This window comes from Halyomorpha halys, unplaced genomic scaffold (genome assembly GCF_000696795.3).
Source record: "Halyomorpha halys isolate HHAL.00 unplaced genomic scaffold, Hhal_1.1 Scaffold1605.1, whole genome shotgun sequence".
NCBI classification, from domain to species: Eukaryota; Metazoa; Arthropoda; class Insecta; order Hemiptera; family Pentatomidae; genus Halyomorpha; species Halyomorpha halys.
The window spans coordinates 38838-57607 of NW_027113040.1; the positions used below are offsets into that span (position 1 = coordinate 38838).

General features: G+C 29.8%; 1 protein-coding gene across 6 annotated transcripts in view; it reads right to left on the reverse strand.

Moving 5' to 3' along the window:
• LOC106690183 (TBC1 domain family member 14) overlaps positions 1-18770 on the reverse strand; it is a 60754-nt gene that overhangs the window by 16362 nt on the left and 25622 nt on the right. For all 6 annotated transcript variants that reach the window (XR_001344542.3, XR_001344544.3, XR_010844325.1 and 3 more), the window contains exons 2-5: positions 2871-2979; positions 1474-1624; positions 1260-1377; positions 64-195 (exon numbers count right to left, since the gene is read on the reverse strand). Coding sequence is in view for 2 of the 6 variants with exons in the window: in XM_014435527.3 (XP_014291013.1) it covers positions 64-195; positions 1260-1377; positions 1474-1624; positions 2871-2979 (510 nt within the window). In the remaining 4 variants the exon portion in view is untranslated. The remainder of the gene's footprint in view (positions 1-63; positions 196-1259; positions 1378-1473; positions 1625-2870; positions 2980-18770) is intronic.

The following is an 18770-nucleotide window of genomic DNA, read 5'->3' on the forward strand; positions in this document are numbered from 1 at the left end:
TAAATGAAGAACTTAAGTAAATATTAAGACTGAAAAAAATATATAAAAGAAAACAAAAATTACCTCTGAACACAGATCTCATACAAGTCATGAGTGATGTTAAGATCATTACCAATAGCCAGGCGCCAAAGCCTGCCCCTCACACAGGGTGGGACTCCTTGCCACCACAAATCCTGGGTCCTCTTGTTATTTCTCCTAGAATAATTTTAATAAAACAATGAAAAAACATAACAATAATATTTCCAGCTTTTAATAATATATAAATGTATAATAAGTGTTAAAAGTAAATACTTAAAGCTCAATCAATATGTCAGTACAATGGTACAACATTAATGCTTTTAGTTTTTCTGCTGGTTATATTTATATATTCTATTTACTGCTTGTTAGTTATTAAAAATAAAGTCTAGGTGTTTTCAATATACTTTAAAATTATATGAAAACATTTTCAGACCATTTCAATACATTGTACTAAGTTGAGTAATTAGATGCAGAAGAAAGAGATTTTATATTTATTTCAGATAAATAAGATATTTTTAACATGTAAATGATGAGGAACAATGTGTTCATATTTGTCAGAGATCAGTCAAAGTGAATAAAACATAAATTTCACCTTGTTTTGTTCACACAAACCCATCTCTGAATAACACACCATGAGTCCAGGGTCACTAATGGAAAAATTAAATTAATGACATTGTAATGTTAACAAAAGATTATCGTCACATTTCCATTATTTGCTATTTTACTGATATTCTCATATTGTTACATTAGAAGAAGTTTTACAGTCTCTCTCTAGATTGCATCGCCTACTAACTTCTTGATGAAAGAAATACATTCGTTAATTTAATAAAAATATAATTCTCCTACCATCTATTTTTCTGGTATAACAGAATAATTTAAAGCCACCATTAAAAATTAACAAGAAACAAAATATATAATGTGAATCTTATTTGAGCTGGTGAGGTTAACAAATATATTTAATAACCAATGGATAACCGATGAATACTAGATAATGAAAAATTAAGCATGCTAGATTTCAGTGAACAACAATTAAATGCATGGGAATAAGAAAAAAAGATCCAAGGCTATGGGAAGTAATTAGTCTAGGGCACTCAATCTATACTTAATAGCTGTTTGTATCTTATGTAATCTTTTGCTTTGTTTGAAATATGCTCTATTATCAAGCATGGAGGATAAATATCTAATTAATAAAGACTAAAATATAAATGATTTTTATAATGTAGATCAAATAATGATATTACATTTCAGGCCATTTTGGTAATATCTCCTGTGTCCACACCTTTGTTGCATTAGCAAGTTCATCTTCAACCTTCAATTGGTTCTGAAGCACTTTTTTTCGATGTTTAGCTTCTTTCAACTCTGAAAATAAAATTCATCCATAAATGGAAAACAATGAACAAAAATTAGAAATTAGAATTCAAAATATTTCACATAAATAAATGTGTGAATGCTAACCTCTTTTCCTAATTGTTTGAAGAATTTTTTCATGCTGGTAAGAATGAGCTCTTTGCTCTTGCTTTGGTTTTGCAGGCAGCCAAGACGGCCTTTCGAGCTGTATCAAACCAGTACTGCCCAATACTGAATCGCTTCCTAAAGAGCGCCGGTCCTAAAACAAGAATAATTATAAAATTTTATAAAAAATATGAAATTTTATATTATAAAAAACAGAAATTACAGCTATTAACACACTTTTGCAGGAATAAAAGCAATCATTTCAATTAACATTTAAAATTCAATAGTTTAATAAATAGATTCAGAACTTTTTCAATATATAATGGAATTTCTTATCAAACGGAACGAAAAATTCAGATAACTTTTATGCTAGAAAGAATTATATAAACTAAGCTAGAGAAGAGGATAATAACAAAATAGGTAATTAAGATAATGCATGTATAAATAGTCTTCCCTACAACCGTATCATTTCTTTATTTATTTAGAAAGTATATCCAAAGTTGTCTGTCCAGATGACATCTATAGGCCTGTGCCAAAATAACTTACAAAAAGGATAAATGGACAATAAAATATGTGTTTATTACAGTTCTAATTATTGGGACATTGTGGATGCTGCAACAGTTTGTATGCTAGAATTATAGAATTAATATAATACAATTAAGGAAATAAATTACTTCTTCTTAAATAAAATTCTTTATAGCATCTAAAGATCCAATACAACTGAATAATATAAGATTATAATAAAAATAAGGATCTAAGTGTATTCTTTTAAGTATATATGAATATACACAACACTACATTTATTCAAATATAATGCATTGAGGTTGCTAAATGGAGATAAGAAAATTCACAGGCAGTTATTTAATGAAGGAATATTATTATTCATAAAAGTAAGAAAATACCCAGTCAAAGATTTCTTTTTTAATTTGCTTTGTGATTTGTATATTTATTAGTTCTTCTGGTAGATGGTTCGATAATTTTTTTTCTAACATTTTTTAAATAACTATTTTTTTTTCCCTAAATAAATTATTATTTATGGATTTGAGAATAATTTTGTAAAAGTAAAATAGTTTAGATGGTCGAATTTGTATTTCTATTTTGTTACAGCTATGCGTTATTGTTTTTAAAGTTTGATGTTTGATTTAAAAAAATCACAAATTCAAAATTGAATAACATTTCCAACTTAAATAGTTAAAAAATAATGTACAATATAAATACTGACAGTTGTCTAAGTAATTTACTTCTAAAACAATTATTTAATATGAGTAGGCAATATATTATAGTGATTTTCTATTAATAATTTATTAGATAGATATAGATTTCAATTTAAATTTTAACTGCAGAACACAATAAACAATTAATCTATTAAATTAAATTTAAAAAAAGGAGTCATAGCCTACTTCAGACAAGGCAGATGAAGGCCTGCTTCCATCACTGTCACTGCCTTTGCTAAACAAACTCCATCCATCTCCAGCGGACTCGCCTTTTCCTTTCCAACCAAAGACCCCTCTGTAAAAAAAATGAGGAACAGATATATAATTCAAATAACTTTAGAATCTATAAAACAATGCAATAGAAAAAAAGAAATATATACTAAACTAAGAAAAAGATGGTTGACCTGATCGAAAAAAAAAAAAAAATAACCCTCAGGAATTGATTCAAAAGTCATTAAGTCCATTATAGATTCAATTGAAGCCTCAATAAATTAAATCAACTTTGATTTATATATAATGAAATTTCCCTTTTGAGACAGAATTGTTTAGTAGTTATAAAAAAACATCCATTTAATCTCAACACATTTTTATTCTCTTAAAATTCCTACATTTCAGCCATTTTCAAGGATCTTATTACACTATCACAGCCAAAACATTGTTAATCAACATAATTGCAGGCCATTTTGCCTTTGTCTTTTTTTTTCAAAACTCCTGTTATCCAGTTAATTATCCACTAATAAATTAATCTTCATTATAATGTCTAAAATACCACTATTCTCACAGTTACAATTATCACATTTACTAGTTTAGAATCTCTATTTCATTTACTCACTGTATGTATTGTTGATAAAGAGAGTAAATAAAATAGAGATTGTAAAATAGTAGATGTAATAATTGTAACTGTGAGAATAGTAGGAATTTTAGACATTATAATGAAGATTAATTTATTAGTGCATAATTTAAGGAGTTCTAAAGAAAATTGGCAAATGATAAATAATTGACAAAGGCAAAATGGCCTGCAATTATGTTGATTAACAATGTTTGGCTGTGATAGTGTAATAAGAGCCTTGAAAATGCCTGGAAAGGCTGAAACGTAGGAATATTAATATAATAAAAAAGGGTTGAGACCAAAAGGATGTTTATTTTTTTCATAATTCTATTTCTTATTTGTTCCATAGGACCTCCATTATTTATTGTGAAAGACTGTAGATATACTAACAAATAGTAGTTCGGAACCTGACTATCCAAATATTTTTCTAAGGACAGGGATTTTAATTATATAAACTCAAGAGGATGATGAAGAAAGACCTATAAAAAGTGAGGAGAAAATAATTCTGATTTCTTCTTATGACGCTGACTTTTATAAAAATATAAAAATTTAAATACCCAAATGAAAAGATATAGGAAAGTTAAATGACAATAAAATATAATTTAAGATATTAAAGACAGCATGGATGAGTGAGTTATAGATATAAGATATTTTCGAGAAATATTTCTGAGAGGATATGGGATCAGAGAATGGGGGGATCGATATAAAGAAGACGGGACAAAAATTACTGGATATGGAAAACATAAATAAATAAAAAATAATATCACTGTGATTAAAAAGAGAAGTAAAATTGATTATTTTGAGGCTTTGACCAAAATTTCATTGATTTATTGATATTCTAAACTGATTACAGGAAATATAAGAATGTATAGCCTACTTAGAACAAAAAGAGATTGGAATAACAGCATTCAGGAACTAACTAGTTAATAAATCAGCTTGGTAACAACCTAATAGTCGATTTGATTGAATTCTTGGTTGGTAAATGTGGTCATTACCGTTCTCCGAATACCTGGTTTATTTTCTGAATTATGTCAGGAATTTATTTTAGCGATGTGAGAATACAGAAAAGGTTCAAAATAAAACCACAACCTTCACTACAATAACACCAACTAATTTTTAGTTCAGAAAAATATAATTTTCTGGATCAATTAAAATACTAAAATAAAAAATATAAAACCAAAATATCAGCTACAAAAGCACAGACTAATTTTAAACCAAAAGTGTAACTCAATATGAAGTAATTTAATCATAAAATAAATGTATAAAATGTAAATATTTTGGGAAATGCAAGTAGGTAGGATATTAACCTTAATGCCCTGAAAAGATGTAAAAATCGCTATTCATGGCCACTATTCTTTGTTGTTCTTCAATGCCAAAGCTAATTGGTATGCATAACAGGCACAAAAAGTACAGAAAACACCTCCATTGTTCATTTTTATTGTGTAGAAAAGCAAACAATTAGACATTGTAAATATTGATGATACAAATAATTAATATCCTCTAATGATTTTTAAAGACATTCTAATATAACAAGTACTATTTATAAGCTTTATTATTTATAAAATTGACATAATAAATCATTATCTCTTTATCATACAGAATGCTAAAATAAGTGAAAGATAACAAGGTTTAAATGTAGTAATTACAGATCCTCAAATGGACAACATTCAATAGAAAGGGACCAACACACTAGCGAAGTGTGAGTTAATTCTACATAATTATTGTTATTTAAGTGGTTAGTTACTCTGTCTTTTAGAGAAGAACCAATCCCCCATCAAAATGCGCCATCTATAAATTAACTACAAAAACACTGAACTTGCAAATGTGTAATATCTGTATTAGAAAATAGATAAGATCATCTTTTCATAATAAATAAAAGAAAATAGTAGCCCTTTAAATATGTTATTAGTTGAGATTATAAGTACATATATAGTTTTATTTGTGAATTTTTGATGTTGATGTTCAGTTCCTTTTTTGCTGAATGTAAGATTAAGATGGATTTAACTTTCTGCTTAAAGCAATACATTTTTGTGTACACAATAACAAATGATAAGGTATTAAAAAACCTAACAAATTTTACAAAACTATTTGCAGAACTTTTGAAACAATAGTTTAAGATGAAGGAGCTCCAATCTGGTTGGTTAAGGCTGCAAATAATCAGTAAGGTATCAGGAACTGCATGTTTTTCCAGTATGAACATCCCCATCTATTTTAATCAACTAAACTGTTATAGTCAACTCTTGTTAGTTTATTTTACTATTCAACGATTTTAACTACTTTAAAAATGGGCTATGTTACGTCATTTTAATAAATAGAGTAATACTTGTTAACTTCCACATACCCATTTGTGGAATAAAAAGTAAGAGGAAGTTTCAAGCGAAATTTTTAACGGAATCACACGTCTAAATAATCAATTTAGATTACTTCATGTGCTAAAACTTTCTTCTGACAATTATTAGATTTTTTTTTACGAAGGTATGGAAAAAGTCTTTCATATGATAATGCGAAAACCACAACTTTATTAGGATCCTACTCACTAAAGAAACCACATTCCAATTAAACTTTACTTCCCCCTCCCTACATAACCGCTGTCAAGCATAACTTCACGGGAGGAAAGGATGGCTATTCATCAATACTGCACTCTTTAAGTCGTTATTAGGTTAATCCTTTCTCCGTCTTGTGTGATATGCGCTGCAACAGCACTCCAGCTCTCTAGCCTCAACATCATCAAGGCAATTAGGTTTTCAGACACGGAGATCTATCCAAGGATCCTTCCCAGCTCTTAATTTTCTCTTGCAAAACATAATCAACAGAAAAACGATCCAACTTCTATACCAATTTTCACGAGCATAATTTCCCTCTTGTTCTGCTACAGTTGCTCACTGAGCATTCCACTCTTTTCATCTCCGTAGGCCCATCCTTGTCTTCAGCGCCCAAAATGCAAATCGGAGGCATAACGGCGATCATGCACTATTGGAGTGAACACCTAGAGCACTTTTTCGACGCACACTAATAGCGTTGCAGAGAACCATAAGACGAGGGAGGCTTCTGACACCATCAGAGCTGCGCGCCTTTGGAATACGGTTATACAAACCCGTAGCTGATATATGCAGATGATCGTCTGAGCCTAGGATCTATCTCTACCCACGCTCCAAGACATTCATTTAGGGTTTGGAGTGGATATGGAGTTCCCAACAGTCAGACTGTATAGTATTCCAGCTCACTTTCCAGCTAGAAATTAGTACTGCCTCAGTTTCATTATTTGCCATTTGTAGGCCTACCGCTAGAATCCAATGACGAAGGATAATGACAGCTTTCTTTGCATTATCGTGAGAACTGCGTCATACATCACACTCCACAAGGATCCTTAAACAGAACATTAAGGAACTCAACTTGTGATCTTTTATGTTTTTCAATCCAATTTCAGTAACATAATTCAAGATTATATACGAGCAGTAACTCTCAATGATCCTCACGAGGTACTGCAGGATTTCCATCCTAAGTAATTCTTGAATGATACTATCCCACCCGAGCTGAATTACAATTATCGTTCGAGTTGAAAGTTATAAAAGCGCAGTACTTATTACCGCCCCTTTTCCAGGTAATTTGAGCTCCGGTAACAAAATCGATAGCATCTATCCCTCTCTATAACCACACTGGTTTTGAGACTATCTTTGGGCTCTTCCACTCGAGTCGATTATCCAACTTTACAGGATCCTCTCCAGTACCTTGCCAATAGAGTCCAAGAGGAAAATTAGCCAGTAAGATACAGGAACGTCCGGGTATAATTTTCTCTTTAGTAAGAACACAATATGTTGCTTCTTACACTGGGTTGGAAACATCCCTTCACCGATATATGAAATGAACACGTACAAAGGGAAGATTGGGAACGTTATCCGAATATAGAGCATTGGAATCCACCATTTTCTTACAGGATAGGTCCAGTTCTGCTTATGATTTCCGACACTTCCCCTAGATCCTGCAGCTTTGTTTTGTAAAAGACTACTCCCGACCGACTTGGAAAAGGCACATCCACTATTTTTACTGACAATTCAGGAGAGCTCTGAGGTCACAAAGTTGAACTTTTCATATTAGGCATGACTGTTTTTCAGCGCTATATGAATTTTTTTCTTTGTCTTTCCTTTCTTAAAGAAACACAAAGCTATTGCTTTGTAATCGTTTTCTAAACTAAATAAGAAAGAGCAAGCGGTGAGATAACAGAATCAAATGTACTAATCAAGAGAACATTACATCCCCGTCTGATTCAGATAGCGTCACAGTGTTTGATGAACAAATACATTACATTCACATGTTGTTTAGATGAACAAATGTTTTGTTACACATAATAAATGTATAATGCACGTCACTTCGCAATTATGAAATCTTATTAAATATATCAAAGGATAAGTTGTTTTCGATTTTAAAATTTGTCTGCTTTCATACTGATCCGGTGGAGTGGTTATGGAGGGAAATCTTTCTTCCAAGATGAAAACCGAAGATAATTAACAGTAAGGACCCTCCTCCTCACGAAAAAACAAATATTTAGAATTATAAGCGTACTTCCCGCTCTAATCTTCATCACTACTTGTAAATGACCATCCGACTCTGAATGCACATTTCAGTAAATTAATTAAAGCAAAATGAATGTAAATTCCTGATTTACATAGCCGAAGTAAATACCTCCAATCTCCTTGAAATCTCTAAACAAAATAACTTATGATGATTCTGTCTCAGAGATATAATTCTTTAACAACATAACTGAGCTCAGATGGCAAAATAAAAGTAATTTTTCTCTTAAAAAATGATTTATAACTTTCGGGGATATTCTAAGTCAATGTTGAGGTAGCAAAAATGTTTAAGTATTTTTCTTAAAGTTTACGAGAATACAACGGAGCCAAATTATATGATGCAAGTCAAATTCGTAGAAACGCGTGCTGGGAACATTTTTTTTTCGATCTAAAATTTTGAAGAGACGTAAGAAAGACTACTAACATTACGCCATCTTAACCACAGATATGTAACCATGCCCGTTCACACTAACTTGTTTTCTACACAAAGATAACATACTTAGAAAATTGTTAAGATTTGTTCATTTTTCTCTCACACGTAAGCAAAGTTCGTAGAAGTTAATTTATTTAAATTAAGGAAAGATACGTATTCAATTTCCCTATCATCGAGCAGAACCGGCCTTAGCCCGTGCTATTTCATAATTAGTTTTAGCTTATTTTAGCTTTAATTAGTTTTATTTATGTATATAAATATTAGTCGTATACATTTTCCTCTTTATCAAATGTGCTAAAAAATGTATATTAATAGATGAAACTTCATAGAACTTCAGCCTAAATAAATTGTTTTAACATTTTTTTTTTCTCTTCATCGAACAGACTACATAGATGATGTTTATTTAACAAAATGGATGCAAAGTTCAATTATCAATTCAAACCGCCATCAAGGATAACAGTAATCAAGACCAACAGGTGATTTATCAAAATATATCTTAAAGCTTGAAAACAAAGAGTGCAGAGATCATACAAGAAAAAAATGTGGGATAGTTTAAGTAAAAAATCTAAGTACACATGAATCTAAAAACCAATTCTACATAATCGATTCAACTGAAACTCCACAGTTTATTATTATTTAATATAAAATTCTTCTTCTTTTAACTTTTTTCATAACTGTGGTCATGATGGCGGCATGATATGATTTTAATCTGTTAGAATATTAACCAATGATGAAACGTTAATGAATCCTAATCAATCCCGATTGTGTAAGAGCTAATTCCAGGGTTACTAAACTACGTTCTGCCCGTATTCACAGCATCTGTGTCGTTTATTCAAAAGTGAAACACGTAAAATTATATTTTCTATATTAATGATGATATCTAAACCAACTATTTTTTATTTTAACATATTAAAATTGTTTCGCATTTAATAGATGTTATAAAAATAAAGTGTTAACTATTTTATTTAATGATAATTAAACATCATTTCCATTTTCATTGGTGCCAGTTTTTATACAAATTAAACTTTAAGGCCTTTTATAGAACAAAGAAGGTTGATTAGTGTCAGTTCCAGGAGAGTAAGAAATGCGTACCCGTGTTGTTACAGTTTGATTCCAGGAGGAAGGAGATCTACTCTTCTTCAAAGTATAAGTGAGGCCAAAAAGGCCACGCCCACGAGGCAAGGCTAACGTTTATTAGGAATGTTCGCCATTGTAATTTAACAGAAAACCCTCATCCATCATAAGGCAAGCCTTTTTGGTTCACGTTTCATTCCAGCTTAGCCCCTCCATTATTCTCCTTCCTCCAAGTTTGGCTCTTATTTGAACTAATCTATTAAAATTGTAAAAACACAACATAGATAACGATGTGTTAACATAAGGCTAATGAAACATTTTATAAGACCAGGTAATTTGGATGGATCAGTTTTATCAACTTTGAAAATGATTTATTAACGACAGAAAAATTACATAATTTATAACAAAAAATAATTAATTTATATTCTTTAGAAAAAAAAGAATACAAAGAGGACAGTCTATGGTTAGATCAGAAAATAAGGTCGCCCTTAGAAAGAAAATAAGGATTTATGTATGTAGGCCGTCCGAAGCTCAGATGGTTAGGTCTAAGTCTATTGTTCTGAGATCTGCGGATGGCACCGGTTCAAATCCGGCCTGGGGGCGATGACTTTTTATTGAGTGGCGGTGAAAAACTTGACCCCCACCATGGTTAGAATAGATTGGTCACTTTTATATAACCAGACAAACAACACTTTATCTGTGGATTGCCATAAAAAAAAAAAAAAGTATTTAGGTCCAACAATGGTTTGTGGCACAATTCGAAATTAAATTGACTATTTCCAAACGACTTTTATTAACACAGGCTCATTTTTGAAAAAATAGCTACACTGCCAGATTCTTATAAGGAAAAAATGATGAGCATAAGATTGCAAGTAACACTTTCAGCACGAGGACGATATAGAATTATTAAAGACAAGTTTAGAACAATTGGAAAAAAAAATAATTGTTCACAAAAATATCTAAAAAATAATGTATATCTTAAAATAAATATATTAAAATTTATAAACGTGAGTTTACACGTGCTAGAAAATGTGAGGGAGTCACGTGACTTGTGGGGAAGCCACAGATAGGAAAAAAACCCTCTCAAGACATATTTAAAAAAGGTGTTAAGAATTTATCCACCACAAGTCACAAAATATTCAGTGCAGGAGTATATTCTTGGTTTTTATTACCTATAATGTTTGGAATATTATATACTAATTATCTTAGCGATTGGAAATGGAACTTTAATATACAAAAAAATATATGTATGAATAGGTTGCTTAATAAATATACTGTAGGTTTTATAATTTATATTTCCTGAGAAGTTCTTAATTCGTTAACCAACTATTCTTAGAACATCTTAAAAATTCAATGTACAAAATGGGCTTTTATAGACGTGAGGAATAGAATAAAATTATCAATTCGAATACTGAAAAAAATCATATTCCATAATGTCTCTTTCTCAGAGATATTCAGCTAATGAGACTATATTAAATACAATTATATTTTTAGATTGAATTTGTTAAATATTAACGTTGAGGAAATTAGTATTTTGATCATCACGTACACATTACTAAAATAAAAAAAAAAAAAACTGGAACCTGAACGAATTGTATTGACCCTGAATATACAAAAAACAAAAACTTCTGGGTTTTTTTTTCGCTTCTTCCTACTGGCATAAGGAATAAATAAAATAAGAAACCAAACTACTGTTTCTGCCATCTTGGACCTATATTACATAAAAATTAGATACTGTTCACACTGGAACCGAAGTAGGTCCTTTACTTTTCCGAATGAGCTAATTCTTAACGCATTAACAATCCACTAATTAAATACGGGCTCAGAAGTAAAGAGTAATTTTTGTATAAAACTGATATTTTTATAGCACATTTTTGACAAAATTTACTTTATCGTTCAAAAAATTCTATTTCCAATATTATTTGTTTAATCACTTTATCTACAAAATAACAAGTGAAATAATGAAACAAAATCTGCTACGGAGACAGACTTATGTTCAAAATTGACTTTTCTATATTCAGTTAATTTGGTAATAATAAATTTTTGGTTTTTTGGAATTTTGTAGAGTTATCATAACTTGAGTCTTCAGATAGATTAGATAAACTAAGTCAGTTACATTAACCACAGAAAAACCGCACTCTTTAAAACAAGAAATAATAAATTCATAATCTTCAGGGAGGAAACTAAATGCAGAAGATAGGACCGCATGTAATTAAATCAGTAAATTAGAACAGCTTTTAGAAAAAAATGAATTTATGACCACCTTAACAATGGTTCGAAGCACAAAATTGAAATAAAATTAACTTAAAATTAACTTATGTTATGTTATGTAACAGTAAAATTAACTTATGTTTACAGAACGTTCAAGACCGGTTTTGGAAATAAACGTATTTGTAAAGTTGTTTTTTAAGGCTGAGGCTTTTTGTTTAGGGAAAAAAGGCTACACCGTCGGGTCCCTATAAGGAAAATCAATAATCTATTTCTAATATCATTCTGTTAATCACTTTATCTAATCCATTGCTAATGATTCAAAAACAACTTGCTGTTATAGAGACGAACATACGATTAGTCCGCAAGCATAATGAAAAAAAATCTAGTAAATGCATTTTTGAGCCCACCAACAAAAAAAGTGTATTCCACAGTTGGATGATTATTCTTCTGACATGTAGAACATGGACTTTTCTTTTAGATTTATTTGCTATAAATCAGTTGTTAAAATGTAAAGAGCTACATAAGATGAAAGACTTGTGGGAAGAACTCAAACCAATGAATTTTTTATTAGTATGATTGTAGAAATTAAAAACGTTTCGAAAACGCTATAAAATTCCGATTTCAGATCAAACTATTTCTAATAATCCCAGTTTAATATACTTAAATTTACTGGTGAATCCTTTCCTTATAGATAAAAAATCGAAAACGTAATAAACCAGATTATATTCAAAAGAAGCGTTCTCGTCCTTGATTAAATCTAGATAGCAGCGTATTGACGTGAAGGATTATCGTGATAGCCCTAGGTCCACGAAAGATGGAAAATGGATAATAGTCCACATTTTTTTATTAGTTACATAACTTGCACACGTGCATTCAAAACGTTATTTCCTATTGCCATTTCTATAATTCGCTGTAGAAATAGGCTATGTTTAGATGGATTGGCTAACCGCAAATGATGAAAATAACAGGAAGAAAACCATTATTATACGTAATTGGTACAACTATTCTAATTGTGGTCTATAATAAAGTAGACTAACACTAAACTTCATGAAGCTTGAGTAACCGGAAACATAATGTATCTGGTTTTCATTTATGTTACAACGGTTTATTTCTTAAAGTTAAAAATATATATAATGTGAAACGTATTCTCTTAAGGACGCAGTTTGAATTTTGTTGCTCTTGGTTTGTACTTTTTTAACGTTGTGAAAGTCTAGACAAATATAAGCAACAGCGTTTTATGGAAGCCATTTTCATTTTGTTTCTGTTATAAAAGAAAAATCTTGTAAGATATCAATTTACAAAAAACATTTACTGTTGAAAAAAATTTAGTTACCGGTTTTAAAAAATAAGAGTAAGCAACAAAATGATGGCCAAAAACCAAAAAGCATACACTTTTCACCATGTGCTCAATATCTTTAAAGCTACCAACCGCAAGATAGAAATTAATTAATCCTGTATCAAAGTTTAATAAATTTGAGTCCTAGAGTTCTTAACTAATAAATTTAACAGCTTCAGAGATATTATTTTTTAAAAAACAACTTTTTTTTTTTTTCCTTAACAACGAGAAATCACCATTTTATGAATTTGTTACAGCAAAGAAGAAGATAATCATTAGAACCTACTTTACTGTAAAATTATCTAACTTCCTTTGAGTACCAGTATACATCTGTACGTCTTATAGTATCTGAGATATTTCTTCAAATCAATTGAACAAATTCTAACTTCCTTTATTTAGAAAAAAAAGACTAATTAGATTTTTTTAAAAACTATATCTTGGAAACTATTTGACGGAAAGATGCCCATTATCGGGTGGGTATAAAGTAATTTCTAATGATTATATTCGATTGTTGGAGTTTTAATGATATTTACCAAAATTTGAAAAAAACCAAAAAAAAAACCGCATCTGGTAAACTGTATCGCAGGAACTATTGTAAGTAAATATTCCAATTAGCTGGCTAAATAAATGTACCATAAAGTAGTTTCTAATGATTATATTTGTTAGTTGTAGGTTCCATAATATTTGCCAAAACAAATGCACAAGTTGATTTCTTGTTATTAGGAAAAATAATAGTTTTTTTTTTTTAAACGTGAAGAGCTGAGGACTAATATATTAAGACTATTATATTATATTCTAATACTATAACACAGAATTTTGATCCAAATATACTCTCAACTTTATTAGAAAACAGAAATTCTGCAACTTTCGGCCCTCAGGCCATTTTTAAGGAGACAACAATTGATGTCATATTCTTTAACATTTTTTCAGCAGGCTAATTACCTATACCATAAAAACTTTTTTTATTTTAAATCTAAACCTCTTTCACATAATTAATTTACTCTTTTTCTACTTACAAACATCATTTATAAATTTATTTGTAATTAGAAAAAGAGAAAATTATTTATGTTAAAAGTATTTAGATTTAAAATATAAAAAGTTATATATGACATGGGCAATTAGCCTGCAGAAAATGTTTTAAAGAATATGACATCGTTGGAGAAATTCTGAATCATTATAATAAATCATTAATCTAATATTTTACTACTTTAAAATAGGTTATATTAATTTTTATCGTACAGTAGATAGCTTTAAATATATGAACTGAGTGAAAAATGAGCGAATACTTAGAATTTTTTGGATTTCGTTTAGTTATTTATAATTTTTTTTTTAACTAATAACATCATCTTTTTCAGCATGGAGTTATCTCTAAATTGATACTGCAAGCTTAGAAACTTAATATTTAATAAAGATGTACCAACAAAGAACAAAGAAATTGAAAAGTCCTTGTGAGAATTAGTTTCACCTCTACTACTATATGAACTGTGACAGAGCGTTAATTTAAGAAGAGGATGCTCCTTAAGGAATTACTCATCCGGAATTTTAAAAGACCCTTGACACAAATTTATTTTTATCCTATGAAATATCACAAATAACCGTACGTGAAGTAGGCTAGTAATTTGTAAGTTAGTCACCAGATAAAATGCATTTAATCACGATTATTCGATATGATTCAAATTCTTAAAATTACCTAGAATGAACAAACAGTTTCTGAAAAAAAAATACGTAGCCCACGTGAATCATTTAATTGAAAAGACAAGTTTTTTTTTTTTATTTTTACGTTTGCCTGAAAATTATAACACAAGGGTGTGTCTAAGTGTATCTAAGCTAATTTGATGCCAATTTTGAATATGAATAAATTTTTAATCTATATTCGCCAAAATAATCTCAACCGAAATCGGCGACGGACACTCTACTAATCAGTGCAACAATAAAAAAAAACATTAGTATAAAGAAATAAATGCATAGATTATATCTTGAAACAAAAATACTTAAGAGTATTATGAAGAGTAAGATTTAGGGTGCTTTCTTCCAATCACTGACTTTCTAGACTGAAGTATGGAAGGAAACTACTTTCTAACTTAATTTTAGTGTGCTTTCCTTTTTTATTTAGGTTTTAAGAGACACTTCTTAATTTTATCTATTTATTTTTTGTTTTTATATCGTTCAATGATGATTTCCTGGATTAAATAAACTATAATAAAATCAATAAATGTTTTTTTTGTCTCTTTAAACCAATATCGAAACCTTTTATAAAAATTTAGTCTTACGGACAATATTATATCTGAAAAAAGACGATTTGACTGTTGGATGCGGCCGAACTACAAAGTTTAAGACTGGAATATCCGGTCAAGAAAAAATAAAAGTGTTTTTATCAATCTAGACACATTATACGTCTGCTTATTATTGAATTGATTAATATGATTCGTCTTTACTCCTTTTTAAAAATAGATGTAATGTTAGGCCAACGAATCATAATGAACCAATGTCTAAGATAAATAGCTAGCACCGGACTGAATGGTTTGCCTAAATGTACATGAAGGACTTGTAATTAGGTTGTATGTAGGTTTAACGAGGAGGTACGTATGTTGGCATTTTCTAGATGCAATCGACATAGAATCTTAGGTTGCTAAAGAACAAGCAAATTAAATAAATTAAAAGTTACTATAATCGTTAGATCTTACAATTTTTTTTTTATTTTGGCAAAGCAAATTTTTATGGTTAGTACCCAATTCTTATTTCTTTTTTATAGTGCAAATAGAATATTCAAGCAAAGAAATAATATGAGTAATGGTGATAACGTAATAATTTTATCTCATGTGGAAGTAGATACAGATTGCACAAAGGAAAAAAACAAGAGCAGATGAACCAAAATATGAGAGCAGCTATCGTTGCAATAGTAACAGACCACGAACAATTGTGGTCACGGCAAGTTCTAACCTTATCTAATGGCATATCACGGAACGGCATTAATATATCTTGTGATTCATACACATCTTTTTATTTTTAAAAAAATACATTCATTACTTGCTAGTTCTAAAGTTTAATATAGATAAAAGAGCATATTGATATGCAACACAAATTATAGTTAAATCAATTTACACTTATCAATGGAAAATAGGTAAACAAATTTAAATGTAACTTCTCAAATTGTTGTATGTTTAAAGTTGTATGATGTGAAATTGTCTTGTATTTTTTTATATTTAGTAACGAACCATTGTAATAGACTAAGAGAAAAAAGATTAACTCCACAAATATTTGAGGTTTTACAGGTTTCAAGAATCCAGTAATCTAATTTTAAAAAATCTGGAACTGAGCACAACTTTCACTTATTATAAAAAATCCTATTTCAGGGTTTTCCAAGGTGAAAAAAACAAATATCAACTTTGTTCCCGCCCAGAATGAAAGAAAAGTTAACCAAGCTCTGTAAATATGAATGCGATTAAAAATGTATGGGATGCTCTCGGCTGTTTCCGATTTAAACTTAAGTCACTATTTTTCACAGAGATGGTTCATTAACAAATAAATATCGTATCCATGACAGTTTTAGTTATTAGTTTAAACTATAATTAATTTTTGTCTAACATTGATTTTTCGTATTTTTCCCTTCAATTCTTTACTAATTTTTGTTTATTCATTGTTTATAATTGGTAACAACGGGAACTTTTTATTTATTCCAAATAAGAAAAATTAAAGGTACTGTGGAGGGCGGTTTTTTTTTTTTAAATTTGTCATTGAAGCCCTGTTAAATTATTTTAATGAGGACAATTTGATATAAAATAACACTCAATTGTATGCTGATTTACCGAATTTAATCAAAATTATTTGAGCAGTTTTTGAGAAAATTTTAAAAAAGTATAGAACTAATTTTCTTAAGTGGTACTTCCGGTTGATCGATTTTAGCAAAAAGTTGCTGTAACATCCCAGACACTCACGTCCTAAATATGTAATATTAGTTTCATACGAATTTATAATTTAGAGCTAGGCAATTCACCTTTTTGCTCGACTTGGTTATTAGGACTCAGAGGACATCGTTACGTCTATCGTATTCGATATTTTGCAGGATCGGAATTCTTCTATAGGGGTATTCATGATGTTGTGTTAAATGTAAAATGTAGTCCTATTTAAAGTCATGTTAAATGTTAAATGCATCAAAGCTCCTAGCGGATTTTTGATTTATAACCTCTCCTTCCAAAACTTCATGCTATTGTTTACTTATAAGTTTTCACTGAAGTAATTTATTATATCAAGTCTACATTAGGGGTATTCATGATCTTTAGTTTAACATGTTAAAGCGTGTTAAATGGAAAAACTCATGTTAAATGGAGAAATATTTCCTTCTTTTACCATGTTAAAACGATATAACATATAACATGGTTGAGAGTATGTAAAATGGAGAATGACGTCCAACAGACCAGCTGAGCACGTCATATTGTTTGCTGTGTTAGATTACTTACTCATAGTTTGTGTTTTGATTGTCTTAATATTGTTTTGGATGTTTTTATAAATAATAAAGTAATGGATGACAATAATGTGTTAACAGTTTTCAAAAATGTTGTTATTTTGTTTCTCTTCCTCACAAGTTAGAAGATCAACAAGGCACTCAGTGGCCAAGCATTCACACAACTTCTACTTTTCACTCAATTTAAGCATGTTCTAATAAATTACTTTAATCAATACTTAGAGGTAACAATAATATGAAGGAAAGGTTATAAAGGTTGTAAAACAAGTTGCTCAGAAAATCCGCTAGGAGCTCTTATGTATTTAACGTTTAACATGACTTTAAATAGGGCTACTCACAATCCTATACTTATAACATTTAGCATGGTAAAACATTTTACATTTAACACAACATCATGAATACCCCTATTGAGTGAAAAGTGCAAGTTGTGTAAAAGTTTGGCTACTGAGTGTCTTGTTGATCTTATAACTTGTGAGGAAGAGAATCAAGATGAGCTAATTGACAACTGTCATTACATTATTATTATTGTCATCCATTGCTTTATTAGTTATAAAAAGAATACTAATACAAACTACGAGCAAGTCACCTAACACGACAACAAATAAAATGGTGTTGAGCTCAGCCGGTCAGATACGTGACAGACTCTCAAACATGTCACATGTTATATTGTTTTAACATGATAAAAAAAAAAAAAAAAAAAGGAAATATTTAACATAAGTCTTTCCATTTAACATGTTAAACTAAATATCATGAATACCTCTGTTATATTCCATAAAGTAAAAGTCAAAATTAAATGTTATCTCTTAAATGGAGGAAGAAGAGCACCGGTTCTGTTGATTATTTTTACTTCTCCTTACCTATATACGGAAAATATAGTAAGGCAAAGTATTGGCTATAGTGAAAAATTTCGAATTTGGGTTTTCGACGGAAATAAACGTTTTGAGGTACCTCGAGTCCAAATAAAGATTTTTTGTAAAATGATCTCTGTGTGTGTGAACAGTCTAGCTGAAAAACCAAAAGTCATAAGAAACTCAAATTACATACTTAAGGTTTGTATATAGTCTGGGATAAGATAGCAACTTTTTCGACCAAACGAAGTGCCACTTTAGAGAATAGATTTTTTACATTTTTTCGATTCTCCAAAACGCCTCATTCAATTTTAATTAAAACTGG